Source organism: Paroedura picta, chromosome 11 (genome assembly GCF_049243985.1).
Source record: "Paroedura picta isolate Pp20150507F chromosome 11, Ppicta_v3.0, whole genome shotgun sequence".
Classification (NCBI taxonomy): Eukaryota; Metazoa; Chordata; class Lepidosauria; order Squamata; family Gekkonidae; genus Paroedura; species Paroedura picta.
In genome coordinates this window covers 17,885,535-17,900,578 of record NC_135379.1, presented here as the reverse complement: position 1 = coordinate 17,900,578, position 15,044 = coordinate 17,885,535, and the positions used below count along the sequence as shown (strand labels likewise).

Below are 15,044 nucleotides of genomic sequence, written 5' to 3'. Positions count from 1 at the left end.
TTTTATGCTGCGTAGCAACAGGGAAATAATTTGCCATACCTTTATATTGTCCCGTTCACAATTTGTGCCTCCCTCCACACTCAGTGCTGCAAAACTGTAGTTGAGGGTGTTACCAGCAGTTGTTTGGATGGTCCAGTTGCAGTAAGCATTTGCAGGATAGTGACTGGGATAGTTTAAACTCTCCAAGATGCCCCTGCTGCGGTTAGCTATTACGACTCCCTGGCAAACTGGGGGGAAGAAAACAACGTGAACATAACATGCCCAGGTATTTATTATTATTTATTTCATTATTTAACATATCCCACCCCCTGCCAGCCATTTTACATTCTACATTTTCAGAACGTCACTCCATAATATTAATAGCCAAACACTAATGTTGTCGAGGCTCAAATGTATCACAGCGTAATTTCATATTATATTCAACTAAAATATTGTACCCAACAGAAGCATGATAGAGAAGCATGCACTGAATGTTAATGGGAAGGTAGCTCTAAAAGGGAATGAGGCTGCCTGTAAAAAGAGCAACCAAGAATGACTAAACTTCATCACCCACTTAGTGCTGACTGTCACATGCATGTTGAGTGCTTGATGATGATGTATCATGTAGGGTTCTCTGTCTCAAGGGTGCCTGATGATCTCCTGGAATTACAACTGATCTTCAGACTATACAGATCAGTTTCCCCTAGAGATGGACTCTATGGCATTATTGGACTCTATGACATTGGAGGATGGACTCTATGGTATTGTTATAACTGACTGTTCTCTTCTCTCCCCAAACTCCACTTTCCCCAAGCTCTACCCCCAAAATGTTGGAATTCCCCAACCAAGAGCTGGCAATTCTAGTATCATCTGATGGCTTAAATTTCTGAATGAGCCATCCCTGATTAAAATTCATCAGCAATATGATAATTCTTTGCTAAAATCACTAATCAGTCCTTTTGAAATCAGTTGTAGTTCATAAAAACATTGGAGAAATAAAACTCCTCTAGTATGTTGTTCTTCTCTTCAAATGCAGATTGTTTTAAAATAAAATTTCCCTCACTGGGCTCCAGAATTAGAAATTGGGGAGGGTGGAAGGGAGCATTCTCATGGGGAAATCAGTGGGCATCAGAAATATATATATTCCTCCTTTTATTCACTGATCAACTCCTATAACTGCCCCCAGCCTTATATTTGCAATATCCTTTCCATGCAACCCTGTCATTTGTAATATTTCTACACACAGTTGTTGAAATATCCATTTCCACCATAATGTGATAGTTAATTTCAGTCAAGAACATAAAGTTTAGAAACGCTTCCTCTTTTGCAACCTTTCTTTCCAGGATAACTTTGAAATTAAAGAAACAATCATAGAATGATAGAGTTGGAAGGGACCTCCAGAATCATCAAGTCCAACCCCCGAATGGAATGCAGGAAATTCACAACTACCCCAATTCCATGCCCAGATAACCCCCCCAAAAAAACCCCAGAATCTATGGCCAATCTGGCTTGGAGGAAATTTGCCCTCCGACCCCAAAGTGGTGATGAGCATTTCCCTGGGCATGCAAGAAAGGGCCAAAAAGAGCCAAGCGTGACACTTTTTTTAGTGACCACCAATTCTTTTTAGAAAGTCGGTGGGACCAGATGAAGCTTTGGTCCAGCAGGTCTTCTGACTGGGCATTGAAAATCTAATTGGCTGTTTTAAATGCACATTTAAATAAAGAATAAATAAATAAATAAAATATGTTAATTTGTCAGCAGCTGCCACTCCAGCACAAGGATTTTCACTGTGAAAGTACACTATGTATATGTAAAGGTAAAGGTATCCCCTATGCAAGCACCGAGTCATGTCTGACCCTTGGGGTGACGCCCTCTAGCGTTTTCATGGCAGACTCAATACGGGGTGGTTTGCCAGTGCCTTCCCCAGTCATTACCGTTTACCCCCCAGCAAGCTGGGTACTCATTTTACCGACCTCGGAAGGATGGAAGGCTGAGTCGACCTTGAGCCGGCTGCTGGGATTGAACTCCCAGCCTCATGGGCAAAGCTTTCAGACGTCTGCCTTACCACTCTGCACCACAAGAGGCTCTTTATGTATATGTAGTGATGTTAAAATTGAATGACCCCATGTTTGTCACGCTGAGCTCTGTGGAGAGTGGAGAGAATACTAAAATAGAACCTATCTTTCATCCACACGTTACACTGCAACTCAGGTCTGGGATAAATCTGGTTCTTGGTACTTTCCACATACAAAATTCAAGTCTTGAATAAATGCTTTGACAATACAGAAGAAATTGTGCACATGAGAAGGACTATGTGTACTGAGGTTCTATGACACATTGCTGGTACTTACTTTGCTTATAACGAGCCAGAAACCCTCCACCTCCTAAAGAAACATCCGTCCTTAGTTTTATATACAAGCTGTCACCAGTAGAGCGGATTGTGGGCAGTATCTGATTACCACAAAATTTGCCCAGGATCTTAGCATTGGTACCGTTGCCATCATAGACCTGCACACAAAGACACAAAATATCACTGCTGACCACTCAACTGACCACATGTATCCTATTAGAAATGCTGATATGGAAAAAATAGACCACATGAGCGAATTTGCTGTTGCCTAACTTGTATGCTGAAATGACGATCTGAAGAATACCATGTTATGCAAGATGCCGTCGAATGTCTGCTGATATTTCTATTTCAATATTTGTTGCATCCTGACACAATACATTCAGCATCAGTTGTTACAATATCCTCTAAAACCGTAATCTTTCCTTAAGATGACTGGAAAGGAAATGGACATTACTTGATGTAGTGATGTCACTTCTGAGTGGAGACCCAGCACTGGCATTGACATGTAGAGCAAGTCTTTCAAAATCTTTCCACTCTCTATGGTCTCCACCTAGAAGTTGTTGCATTGAGCAACACTGTAAGTCTACCCCCAGTGTAATTCCCCACCCGTTGCCAATGAAGGCCTGTCAGTTCTAATCACCAAAGCTCAGACCCTGGAAATATGGTTAGTGTCTATGGTGCTACCGGAACTCAAATATAGCTGTTCTAGCACAAACCAGTGATTCAGTTTCAACCCATTCCCAGATGCCTATCGGTACGTAGGCAAGTAGAGAAATATAATGAGTACATTAAACAACGGGGTTGCAGCTGCCAGCTGGGAGTAACAGGTGCCCAGCAATGGGAATTGCTGCTTGCCATGGCTTCCCCCCCCCTGACATGGATAGTCTAAGATAGCCCAATCTTGTCAGATCTTTGAAGTTAAGAAAAGTTGGCCCTAGTTAGTATTTGGATGGAAGACCACTAAGGAAGCCCAGAGGCAGACAATGGCAAAAAGCAGATGGTCCCAGAATTTGGCATGATCAAGGCTATGGGTTGTTTTAATAGCCTTGTTCCACCAGGTATTCAGCTGCCCATGAGTTGAGTTACCTTCATAGAAAGGTTGTAGTAACACTCAAAGCAGAAGTATGGGATGCCAAGCTTCCTAACATGCTTTCTTTAACTAGGTGAGTTTAGGAGTGACTAGCAACAACTGGGAATCCTATGCTGTCTTCTAAGACCAAGTCATGGAATCTGCGCAAGATAAAACTGGTGTCCACATATCACTATGGACACCAGCAATCTCTACTGCCTTGGTGGCACTTTTCCAGCCAACGTGAAAGCAGAAACAGTTCCCCAAGTTCAAACAGGACAATTTTCCATGGACATGTAGGAATCAGCCCTGATTGACAATATTGTGATCACTATCCTTAGTGAGGGAGACTAAACCACCTGACATACCTCAACGTAATCGTATCGGCATTCCGCATGAGATTCCAAGTGGAATTGATCAAACTGGATTTCAAAAGGGCTTCCATGACTTGACTTCAGCAGCCAGTAGCATTCAGCATTGTGGTAGTAGGGCATAGGGTAGCTGGGAGACATGAAGATGCCAGAAGAAGTTGTAAGGGTTCCACCACAACCTGAAAGAAGAATGCAAAGAAATTAATCACTACTGTTCAACATCTGCTTTCCTTTACAGCTGATGATTATTGAAACAACCTTTCAATGTTGGGAACGTTCTTTGGTAACAATTTTCTGTTGGAAACCTTAAAAGATTCTAGTTGTACTAATTTACCCGAGAAAAAAGCAGATGTGATATTATTTTTAACAATGAGATTATCACTGCCATTTTTTGGATTTGGCCCTTTTAAGTTCCCATTCCACATGTGGTAGCTACTGCATGGGACCAGTGGGAACACATGGGAACAGCCTCTCTCCATGCTTCTGCTGAATGGCTCCAAAACTCACTATCTTGGAGTTTGGCAGTGGCAGAATAAGTGGGAGGGGAACATGCCTTCTCCCTTGCCATGTTCCCACCATTTTGGATGGCAAAAGGAAATGAGTGGCCAAGGTTCTCCTGCAAGCTTCATGGCAGAACAGGGATTGGAACCTACTATCCCAGTTCTTCATCCAAAATTCTAATCATTAGACCCCAGCTGTGACAGACAAGTTGGGAAAACCCTAATATCTTTTATTCCTACTTGTAAAGGCATTGTATGTTTGGCATTATTTTACCTGTTGATGTTCCATCCCAGTAAGCTGAAAATCCAGTGCTGGTGACAAATATATCACTTACAAACTTGATCCATAGTCTGTTACTATGGGAGATAGTCATTGGAGGCAATGTATCTCCACAGTATTTCCCACGTAATGGTGAGGTCTCATAACCACCATCTCTGTAATCAGAGAGGGCACGTATCAGTGGTTATACTTAATTACACTTCACAGAAATAAGAAAAATAATTGTCTAATCATTCCACGATGTGCTCAGCTCATTATTTGGCTCATGCCCACCAGTGGAGATACTCCTCTGAATCAGCACCAACAACCCGTATCAGATCCTATATTAGTCTATTTAAGTAACATTAAACAGGAATTATACAGTACTTTAAAGACTTGACATATTTTTATGCTGGCATATGTTTTCACAGACCATTTTGCATGATGCATGTAATAGCAGCTCTGTTCCTCTCTGCATGTCACCCTAAATTTTAATCTAAGCAATATATAGAAGCTATATAAGCAAACTGGGTAAAAAAATTTAGATACATAAAATCCTATCTTCAATTAAGGGGCTTGACCGGATGATATTTCAGGACAGCACTTTAGTGAAAGAGCATATATTTTGTATGTCCAAGTTCATGGGTTCAATTCCTGGCATCTCTAAGAATTCAGGTTGAGTTCCTAAGGCAGAGGTAGTCAAAGTGCGGCCCTTCAGATGTCAACTGACTACAATTTCCATGAGCCCCTGCCAATGCTGGCAGGGGCTCGTGGGAATTGTAGTCCATGGACATCTGGAGGGCCACAGTTTGACTACCCCATTGCCAGCCAGAGGAGATGTTACTTAACTGGGAAGAAAAGTATGTGGCATTCATTAATTGACTATATTTATATTTACTTGGATTTTTATACCGCCCATTCTTTACAGCTCTCGGTATATTTGTACACTGCTTTTCCTTCTTCAAAGTTAAAGCCAACCAGAGACCTGACATATTACAACATTAACACAATTAAACTCCATTAAAACAAAGTCGGGGAGGGGGGAAGCCAGCCTAAGTAATAGAGCCTTATATCACCACCAAAAATGGTATTTTTGCCGGCTATCTCTGCCCTAGAGGAGGGAAAAGAAAACAAACCTTGTTGTGAGAATCTCAGGTCTGTCCACAGGGAGGGGCAGTTCTGCAAAGGGTTTTAAAGGTCAAACCCAACACTTTGACTTGGATCTGAAAGCTAACAGGTCAGCAGTGCAGCTTCTGTAAAGCTGCCGTCATGTATTCTTAGTAAAAGGCCATTTCCTATATGTTCATGCAATGTGCCTGTCTGCTTTCCAGTTCCTTTTAAAACTTCCATCCAATCCAAGTACTACTATAAAGATAGAAAAAAATCAATTCACTTGCCGGATTTCTACATAATCCCTTGTACAACCTCCACGCTCTAAGGAGAAATTGGTGAAGTGCAAAGCAATCTGCTTGTTGCTCCCCACGGTGATCCTGTATATGCACGTTATACTGGTTGGGTAGTGGTTGGGGTAATTTGGAGATGACACCACACCGGCAGCTTCTGTGTAGTCATGTGAACATACTTGAAAGAAAACAGAACAAAACATCCAGGTGACTTGGAGTGAATTCTAAAACTCATGGGAAATAAAGCCACAAAGAAGAGATCTTCATAGAATACAAAGGAAAGGGAAACAGCTCTGCAGCTAACAGCAAATTATTTTTCACTGCCCATTGGGTGAAAAATTATCTTGATAAAACTCCTATGTAAAACTAAAATCCAGGATCCATGTACGATTTCTAATATTAATCTTGATATTACTGAATATACAATTTTACTCCATAGTGGACTAATAGTAGGATTTCATAGAATCATAGAAAAACAGAGTTGGGAGTGACCTCCTGGGTCATCTAGTCCAACCCCCCACAAAATGGGGGGTTGGACTAGATGACCCAGGAAATCCCTTCCAACTCTGTTATTACATGATTCTATGATTTTGTGGAACTATCCTCTTCAAGAGGCAGGGCTGCATTGTCTGCTCTCCACGTTCTCTTGAATACCTTCCCTTGGGTGCCTGTCCTTGTTTTCTTCCTGTAAATATTGTGGGGACTAGATATGAAAACCTTTTTGGTTCATCTAGCAGCAAATACTGCCAACAGTTATGATGTCTGGCTTTTGTTTTCTTTCCTGCTGAGATCATAAAAGCAGCCATGTTGGATAACACCCACTGTCCTCAACCTTGTCTGTGTGCCCAACTAGATGCCACTGGAAGGCCTGCAAAAGACTTTCATTATTGCCCCTGGTACTGAACCTTAGTGCCCGGCCAGGTCTTGGTGACTGACTAATGGCTCATGGGCTGTCACAGGCCTCACAATGGTAGAAGTGATGTGCCTGTGGTTCTCCCATGCCCCAGAACTCCTGCTTCTAAAGGGACAACTTCCTACTCCCAGCACTAAAAGGCATTTAACTGTGCATATAACACAAGTTTTGAACATTTAACATCACAAAATTGGTGTATTATGCTCCCTTTGCAAACACTCGATCTAATAATTCTTTCCAGTAAAATGTGCAAATAAATAAGAGACAATATGGCTGAGGATGCCACTGGAAGAAATCAGTGAGTTACATATAAAAATGGCTTATTTTGTTGTGATTCTGCCACAGTACTCAGAGAGGGACTGAGAAATCTAAAAAGCGATTGGACTTTCGCTCAGCATACCCACTTTGGTTAGAACAACACTCAGTCCAGAAGACATTAAATACATATGACTAAAGATTAAACATCATGCTTGGCTAGGGTCTTCTCATGCAAATCCATCCAACGCCATTACAGTAACTGCACTGTTTCGTACTTTTCCAATTGGCTCCTGTTGGTCTCAAGGCATCCAGCTACGGGATTAAATGCTAATTCCGTGAGTTCTCAGCTTTATGAGTTGTGAATTATGAGTAGTTTCCTTTGTCACAACCAAGTTGCTTAATATCCTAATGTTATTAATTTTAAAAAAACTGGTGAAACTGCTGCTCCAACGTATATTTTTCAGATATGAATCTCAGTTGGAAGAGCAAATTTGCACTGAATGGGCACGCACCACTTTATTTGTGTGAACACTGCAAGTTCCGATTCAAGTGCAAGCACTCTAAGGAGTACAAGATGCTCTGAAGGAGAGGGCAAAAAGCAAACCTGGGAGTGTGGAGAGAATAAAGAGAACATGAAAGCACCATTTTGCTGTCTCTTTTCTCATGCCCTCTAGAACAACTTTGAAAAAATAAAGTTGGGACATCCCCCCCCCCAAAGTTAGATTTATGCTTTGCCAAAATTCTTCTTTTGAAAAACCAAGTGAAGAGTCCTGTATCACAGATGTTTTTTCCCCTTTTAATGTGATCCCTCACTGTCAAAAGACATTTGCCATTTTCCTGAGAGGACACATGCTCCTTTTGTCCTGATATCTGCCACCTCCTCCAAACCTCCAACTCACCCTGCATCCCTACCAGACAAAGCCTTTTTGCAGGCAACAGAAGAAAATATCTGTACTTGAAGCCCTGCTGGTGCTGGCACACGATAACATAATTAACTGACTTAATTTTACTAACTCAGAAAAGAGAAGGCGTGCAAACAAAGATCCTTTGTGAAGGAGTTCAAAAGGAAGCTTGTTTAGAAACAAGACGTTCAAATTGAATGTCCTCTCCAGCTTCAGCGGCTTGAGATCCATGCCGTTGCCAAGCAGGCCATTAATTGCCAGACTTGGCCCACTCAAAATCCAGGGAGTAAGCAAGATCACCTCTTCCTCTATAGTTATGACTGCCCTGGGTTGCTTAACTTGGCAACTTTTCTTAGGCCACCTCAACAAGCTGCTTCTCACAGGACTGAAATCTGTGGCTCTAGAGCAGCCGTTCTCAACGTTTTTACCATTAAGAAACCCCTGAACATTCTTCAGGTTTCGAGAAATCCCAGAAGTGGTGTGACTATGCGGAATATGGTTGGGAACCATAGGTGTTTACATGTTTTTGATAACGTGAGCTAGGCCAGTGAGGGGGTTGCCTAGAAAAGTTTCTGACTGACCACTGGAGATTTGATTGGCTTTGCAGATGTTTAAAAACATTGCTTTGTCAGCAGCTGCTATCATGGCACAAGGATCTTCACTATGTCATTCAAAGTAAGCTGCAGCAGCCATTTTGTGGCTGGCTCCATTTCCGACAGCGGCCATTTTATGACAGCCATTTTGTGGCTGCACCCTTTGCTCTTTTTCAGAATTCCAAAGGTGCCTGCAGGCTCGGAAAAGTTGGGGGCCCCCTCTTCTAAGCGATCTATTTGCACCCTGTGGGGATTTATATTTATTTCTGTTACTCTATGGAACTCACACTCAGAAACCATTAAACTGCCAAAAATCTGAAGTCGTGAGAACCAGAATTGTGGTTTTGTGTTAGCTTGCTCAGTATTTGCAAAAGAATTCCTGTCTTACTATAAACAGCACCTCAAGGGGGCTGAAAGCATATTGTTGAACGTAAACTTGTCTCAGCTTAGCCTGTGTCTGGATTGGAGACTGACTGGGAGCCCCATGGAAGGAAATATGAGTATCATAAGTCAATAAAGGTTTAAAACCCTGTTCCAAAGTCAACAGGACAGTCATCAATTCTGACTTCAAGCGCTAAATTTAGTTCTCTTTTCTAAAAAAGGTATGACCCAGAAAGAGATAAATTAATAGTGTGAAACCATTTTAAAATGGACAGAGATAAACAGTTCTGCTACTGACCTGATTAAATGTGTCATGGGAAAGGGAGTCACCAGTTCACATTTGAAACAGGGCAGGGTCTTTTCCAATACAGAAAATGGAACATGCATATGAGGAAAGCCCTTTGCTGCCTTCTTTTACTATGATCCAGTGCTTGAAGCACTTTCCCCCCCTCCTAGTTCTGCTTCAATACCAGTAGGGGAGAGGGATGGAAGAAAAATGCTTTCAACAACATAGTTCTGTGAGATAAGGATGGAAAGAAGCCAGGACATAGCTATCTTCTTCCACCTATTTCGTTTTCTGTTTAAAACCAAAACAGGATCCACCTCAGGTTTTAATCCTGCCTAAATTGGGAGGGGGGCTCTGACTCCTGGTAGAAAGGCCGCTTTGCATGCATAGGAAGCATTTGAAATGGCTCATTTGTGTTTGGATTTCTTTTCCTGAATTTCCTAAATCGTCCATAACTGTCAAAATATTTTGTAAATATTGGTTTAAATCCAGCAGAGTAGATTACAGGAACTGATGCAGTTCTGTATAATCAGGAGTGAATCAGGAGTGTGCTTAATGAAAGGAATGAAGTGTTAACTCCTCCTGCATGTGAAAGATTGTTTGAAAGGAGAATAAGCAATCATGATTTTCACAGCAAGTTTTAGCCCTGATTTTATTATCTGGAAATGTAAGCCCTGCCATTTAGCTCTCTCCTTCTATAGGCAGGATTATAAATGGCAGATTGAGATTGTGCTTTTTGACTTTGATCTACCCCATGATAGTTTACCCTTTCTTTATGAAGGGGAGGAGATCCAATCTCCATTATTTCCAATGATGAAGGGGGGCAGATTCTCTGGTCTGTTCTCACCATAGGAAATAATGGAGGTCAGTTGAGGACATCCCTGGACCAATCTTTTTGCAACTTAGGGTTCTTTTGAGGAGAGGCTTCTGCAGCCATGCTGCAAGTCTGGTGCATCTACTACAAATCCCCACCTCCCAGAGCCTGGGAAAGTGACTTTTCTGAGTCAGGGGTCAGCTAGGTGAAACCCAGAATCTTACAACTGCAAGCTATTACAGTGATGGTGAGGAAGGGTTCTACTTAGTGCTGCCGTCTGTTTAAAATTCTGGCTTTAAGAACCAACTCTTCTTCTTCTCTTCTGCTCTCAAAGGTCTAGAACATAATATCTGGTCTGTCCCACCTTCCACTCTGCAGACACCTTTACAAATCTTAATGCCCAATAGGAAATCACCATGCAGATGGACAGAAATAGTTCAGCAGGTACTCTTAAGAATAACACTTATTGGAGCTGCCCTAATCTAAGGACCCAGGACTCACTTGTAGATGTCTTGAGCACTGCTGTGACCTGCTTTCTGTGGGACTGCCTTGGAAAATGGGTCAAAAACTATAACTGGAGCAGAGTGAAACAGAATTGGGATTCTTCAGGGGCTTAAATATTTTCCCCATATTACAACTCTATTGATGCCCATTGTGTTTCTGAACATAATACAAGGTGCAGGAGCTGACCAAAGGAGGATGGTTTGCACAAAAATGTGGAAGTTAAAACAAGCCCATTGTCTTAGTGAGTGTTACAGTGAAGTGAGGTAAGTCAGCATTTCCCACTGCCTCAGAGGACAAGAGAGTTCAGCAAGCCCCATTGGTCAAGTACGGATTGCTATATTATCTGTCCCTGAGACATGAGGAGAGAAAGTTCATTAGCTGCTACAGCTTTTAGGCTGGGAAGATGAGGGGCAGCAGCCAACAGCAGCACACAAGGCTAGCAGCAAGAGGTCTCTGCATTAGATGGCACTCTTTGTTGTACCACGGTTGGGTATAGTGAATATAATATTGTACCTCCAGAAGCATTCAGTGAAGCATAACTGGCTGCAAATCCCTCTGAGGCTGTGTCACGGTTTGTTACAAAATACAACATCAAAGTGTTGCCACTACTGGTAAGAGATGGTGGGATTGACCTTCCACAGTACCTGTACCAAACCAACAACAAATAACAAATGTTTATTTTTTAGATTAAATGCATATTACACAGCAGTTGATAAATCAATATTTCTATGATGTCAATGGTCCTTCATTGCTGCAGGTCACCTTCTTTCTGCACTGTCAAATTATAGTCTTTTGAGAGTGAAAAAGAAAAGTTCTCTTCATCCACTTTGTCCACCCCATGAATATATTCTATTCTATCTCCCATCAGTCTTATTTAAAAGTGCTGAACTATTGAGCTTTGCCATGTAGGACAAATATACAACTACAGGACTGGTCATAAATGGTATGCAAATGAGAAAAAATGGAATTCTTAGGCTAAAGGTGGAGACTTGAGTGTTGATTAATGTGGGGCACAATGTGACATGGTGGAAAGGATAAAAAACCTTTTTAATTGGGACATATTTTCTGGAAGATCCCAGTCCAGGTAGCTTACTACTTATAGAAGTAGAAGAAGAGGTGGTTTCTATAATCTGCTTTTCACTACCCCAAAGAATCTCAGACTGGCTTATAATCCCCACAACAGATACCCTATGAGATAGGTGAGGCTGAGAGAGAGCTCTGCAAGAACTGTAACTGGCCCAAGGTCACCCAGCTGACTACATGTGGAAGAGTTGGGAATCCAAACTGGTTCTCCAGATTAGAGGCTGCTGCTCTTAACTAATATAGAATATTAGCTCTCAATGAAGTAAGGAAGGTTGCTAATTCCAATAGAGCTTAGAAATCGGCATATTTACCTGCCAAGCTTTGTCATAGTGCTGTTGTCATATATTTCAAGGTAATCTCTGTTGCAGTTGTAATCAAATTCCAGGTAAAAATACATGATGGTCAGACGGATCAAATAACCAGGCTGAACTAAGATGGTCCACCTACATTTCACACCATGTGGGTAGGTGGCTGGATATCCAGGACTTGAGATAGTTCCATCTGGTTCTGTGAGAGTCCCTCCACATGCTATGACATAGTAACACAGTGCATTGAACAAGGCAGAAGAAACACCAGCAGACGCAGCTCACAAACTCATAAACACCACAACTTTTAATTATATCTTTTCTTTGAAATTCCCTAAATTTCTGAGAGATTGCATTGCTGTTTTAGGTCACTAGTAATCCCAACAGATATGTAAATGGCTTTCATTATGTGATCCCTGAGAACTTGGTGACAGAGGAAAAACTTTTACCTGCATCTAAAGACTTGTATTCAGCCATGAAACCAAAGTTGGTAGCAGAGGACACTCGGAATTTTACATAGAGATAGTTCTGAGTTGACTGAATGATTGATGGTGCAGTGATGCCACCACAGTATTTCCCCAAAGAAGGAGAATTCACATTGTTTCCATCTCTGATCTGAAGGGTGGAAAGGTAAAAATCAGTATTTATATCGATGACATAATAGACAACTTCATTGAAACCATACAACACATAGAACAACACATAAAGTAAATCTCATGGCTTAAATCAGTTCAATATGCTAGCAATCCTGAATTGTTTTCCTGCCTATATCTAGAAACTATGCGGTGTAGATTCCTGAGGTGGTATAATGGATAGCAGCATTTTAAATTGCAAGGGGAGGATCACATTTTGAAATGCTTTTTCTGGGTTAAAATTCCCAGCAATTAAAAAAAAAATCAGCTCAGCAAGTAGAAGGATGGGATGGACCCTTTCTACCTGCTGTAAGAGTCTTCTACTTGGGTTTAGTCTTTTTTATGTGAAAGACCTTTCCAAGCTGTGATCTAACACCTGCAGTCTGAAATGGTGCTGTCCATCCCACCACCTCAGAACTCTGCACCCTCGTTCCCCTGCACAGGTGAACAAGTCTGTACTTTTAAAAAAGAATGACATGAGGTTATTCATATCATCAACATTGTCATAGAAAAGAATTCTGATTTCTTAATCTTAAGTCATCATGAGCTTTTTGCTGAATACATGTCCATATGGGAGGTGCAAACTTCTTATGAGCTACTCCTACACCAGTATTTTGAAGTGTGGGACACGAGCAACCTTCATAGCCTCACAAAATGCACAGAAAGGATAAAAGGATCACTCAGCCTGAGTTTGTTCACCGGGAGGCAGGGACAGAGCTGATACATGTTCACCTGTATGCAAGCCTTTTGTTTTCCATGTGATGGTGAATCCTGCAAAAGCAGGATTCTTAATCTCAAGCACATGGAAGTATTGTAGACAATTGTTTGCAAGGGACTTGTGTAACTGTCTTCATAGACAGCCTGAAGTTTATGGAAACCACAACATAGAGAACTGCAACAAAGTTGGAAGTCAATCTGTTTTGAGAAGCATAAAATATAGAAACCTGCAGTTGTCTTAATCTAGTAACTCAAAGGAAAAAACTGTCAGTTTCTACAATTAGACAGGGAGAATGGCCCCAAATACAAGTCCAGCTAGACCCTGATTCTACATTTCAACCCTGAATGTATTTTTTCAAAAGAAAGTCCCTCTGACCTCAAAGATATTGGTTTCCAATTAAGTATAGGTTTAGGACTGTGAGCCAAGTATAAACAATAAATTAATTTGTTGTATGCAAAGGTTCCTGCAGATTTATACATTTATTACAACTTTATTTTACCTCCACATAATCTGCATCACAAGTTGTGATGTTATAGATGCGAATGTCAGTGAAATTAAGAATGACGACATTGCCTTCAGGCTGAGAGATGACCCACTCACAGATCTTGTCATAAGAGATTGCTCTGGGATAATAGGGAGATCTAAGGACCCCTTCACCGGATAAGGCACCCCCACAAGCTGCAGAGATAAATGTATTAGATTATTAGCCACATTAGCTCTTAGATTATTAGTCACATTACAAGATCAGTACAATGATCAATAATAAACCAATAAGATTAGTTTAGTCAGTGGTATAGCTGATATGGTGATGTTCAATGAATGATCTCAGCTGGGATAAGTTAAACACCCATTAAATAGTTTCAGTGATAAAAAAGTTTCAACCAAAGTGGAACTAACAGTAAGCCTTATTCAAACCAAATGGCAACTGTACATATCAGGGGGATCTTGGGTAGGCATGTGCACCCAGTGTGCTTGACTGAATAGCCGTACAAACATACCAACTATAAAGAGTCCGTAATGAGAACAGAACTGGAATCTTCCTGCTTTGTAGTTCTTTATGCTACTCAAGTTCTAAGTGGGAAAATAAACAAAGCCAGAGCTGCCCAACAAAACGACAGGCATTTTGGTCATCTGGTAAAGGTTAAACATTTGCTCAAGTTGTCTCCAAGAAAGAAATCAGAACACTAATATTCAGATTCTCTTACCAACTTCATAAAGGGCCCTGAAGCTAGACCTTTGTTCTGATGTGTCTGACTTAAACTTGATCCAGAGGTTATTACTATTGGAAGTAATCGTGGAGGGCAACACATCTGTACATAACTTGTCGATCAAGGGAGATGTTTCCATGTCACCATCATGGATCTAACCAGCAAAGGAAAAGTAAAGACAATCAGATCATGAAAAACAAAGATTCATTTGTCAGCCAAAGGAGCCGGTTTGCCTCTGGCATGCATGTTAAATAGAACGAGCAGAGGTACAAAACTCCAAGAGCCTAGTCACCACTGGTGTCCCCAAAAAACTGGTCCAGGATTGCTGGTTCTGTTCCTCCCAGGAAAGCTGATTCATGTAGGATCTGGCCTCCCCTGATTCCGAAGACCCTAACCAGAGTCAGTATCAGCCAGAGGAGAAGGTCACACAACTCAAAAGCTATGGTTAATAGAAATCCTGAATAGATCCAGTGGGCAGGTCAAGATGTTGTGCACTAACTAGGGATTTATGCGCAT

General features: G+C 41.3%; 1 protein-coding gene across 1 annotated transcript in view; it reads right to left on the bottom strand.

Annotated features, from left to right (window-relative positions):
- CUBN (cubilin) overlaps nucleotides 1-15,044 on the bottom strand; it is a 137,029-nt gene that overhangs the window by 99,831 nt on the left and 22,154 nt on the right. The window contains exons 18-27 of the mRNA XM_077303068.1: nucleotides 14,526-14,682; nucleotides 13,820-13,998; nucleotides 12,420-12,585; nucleotides 11,977-12,193; nucleotides 11,096-11,226; nucleotides 5,926-6,109; nucleotides 4,544-4,704; nucleotides 3,767-3,948; nucleotides 2,331-2,487; nucleotides 40-227 (exon numbers count right to left, since the gene is read on the bottom strand). Of these exons, the coding sequence (XP_077159183.1) occupies nucleotides 40-227; nucleotides 2,331-2,487; nucleotides 3,767-3,948; nucleotides 4,544-4,704; nucleotides 5,926-6,109; nucleotides 11,096-11,226; nucleotides 11,977-12,193; nucleotides 12,420-12,585; nucleotides 13,820-13,998; nucleotides 14,526-14,682 (1,722 nt within the window). The remainder of the gene's footprint in view (nucleotides 1-39; nucleotides 228-2,330; nucleotides 2,488-3,766; nucleotides 3,949-4,543; nucleotides 4,705-5,925; nucleotides 6,110-11,095; nucleotides 11,227-11,976; nucleotides 12,194-12,419; nucleotides 12,586-13,819; nucleotides 13,999-14,525; nucleotides 14,683-15,044) is intronic.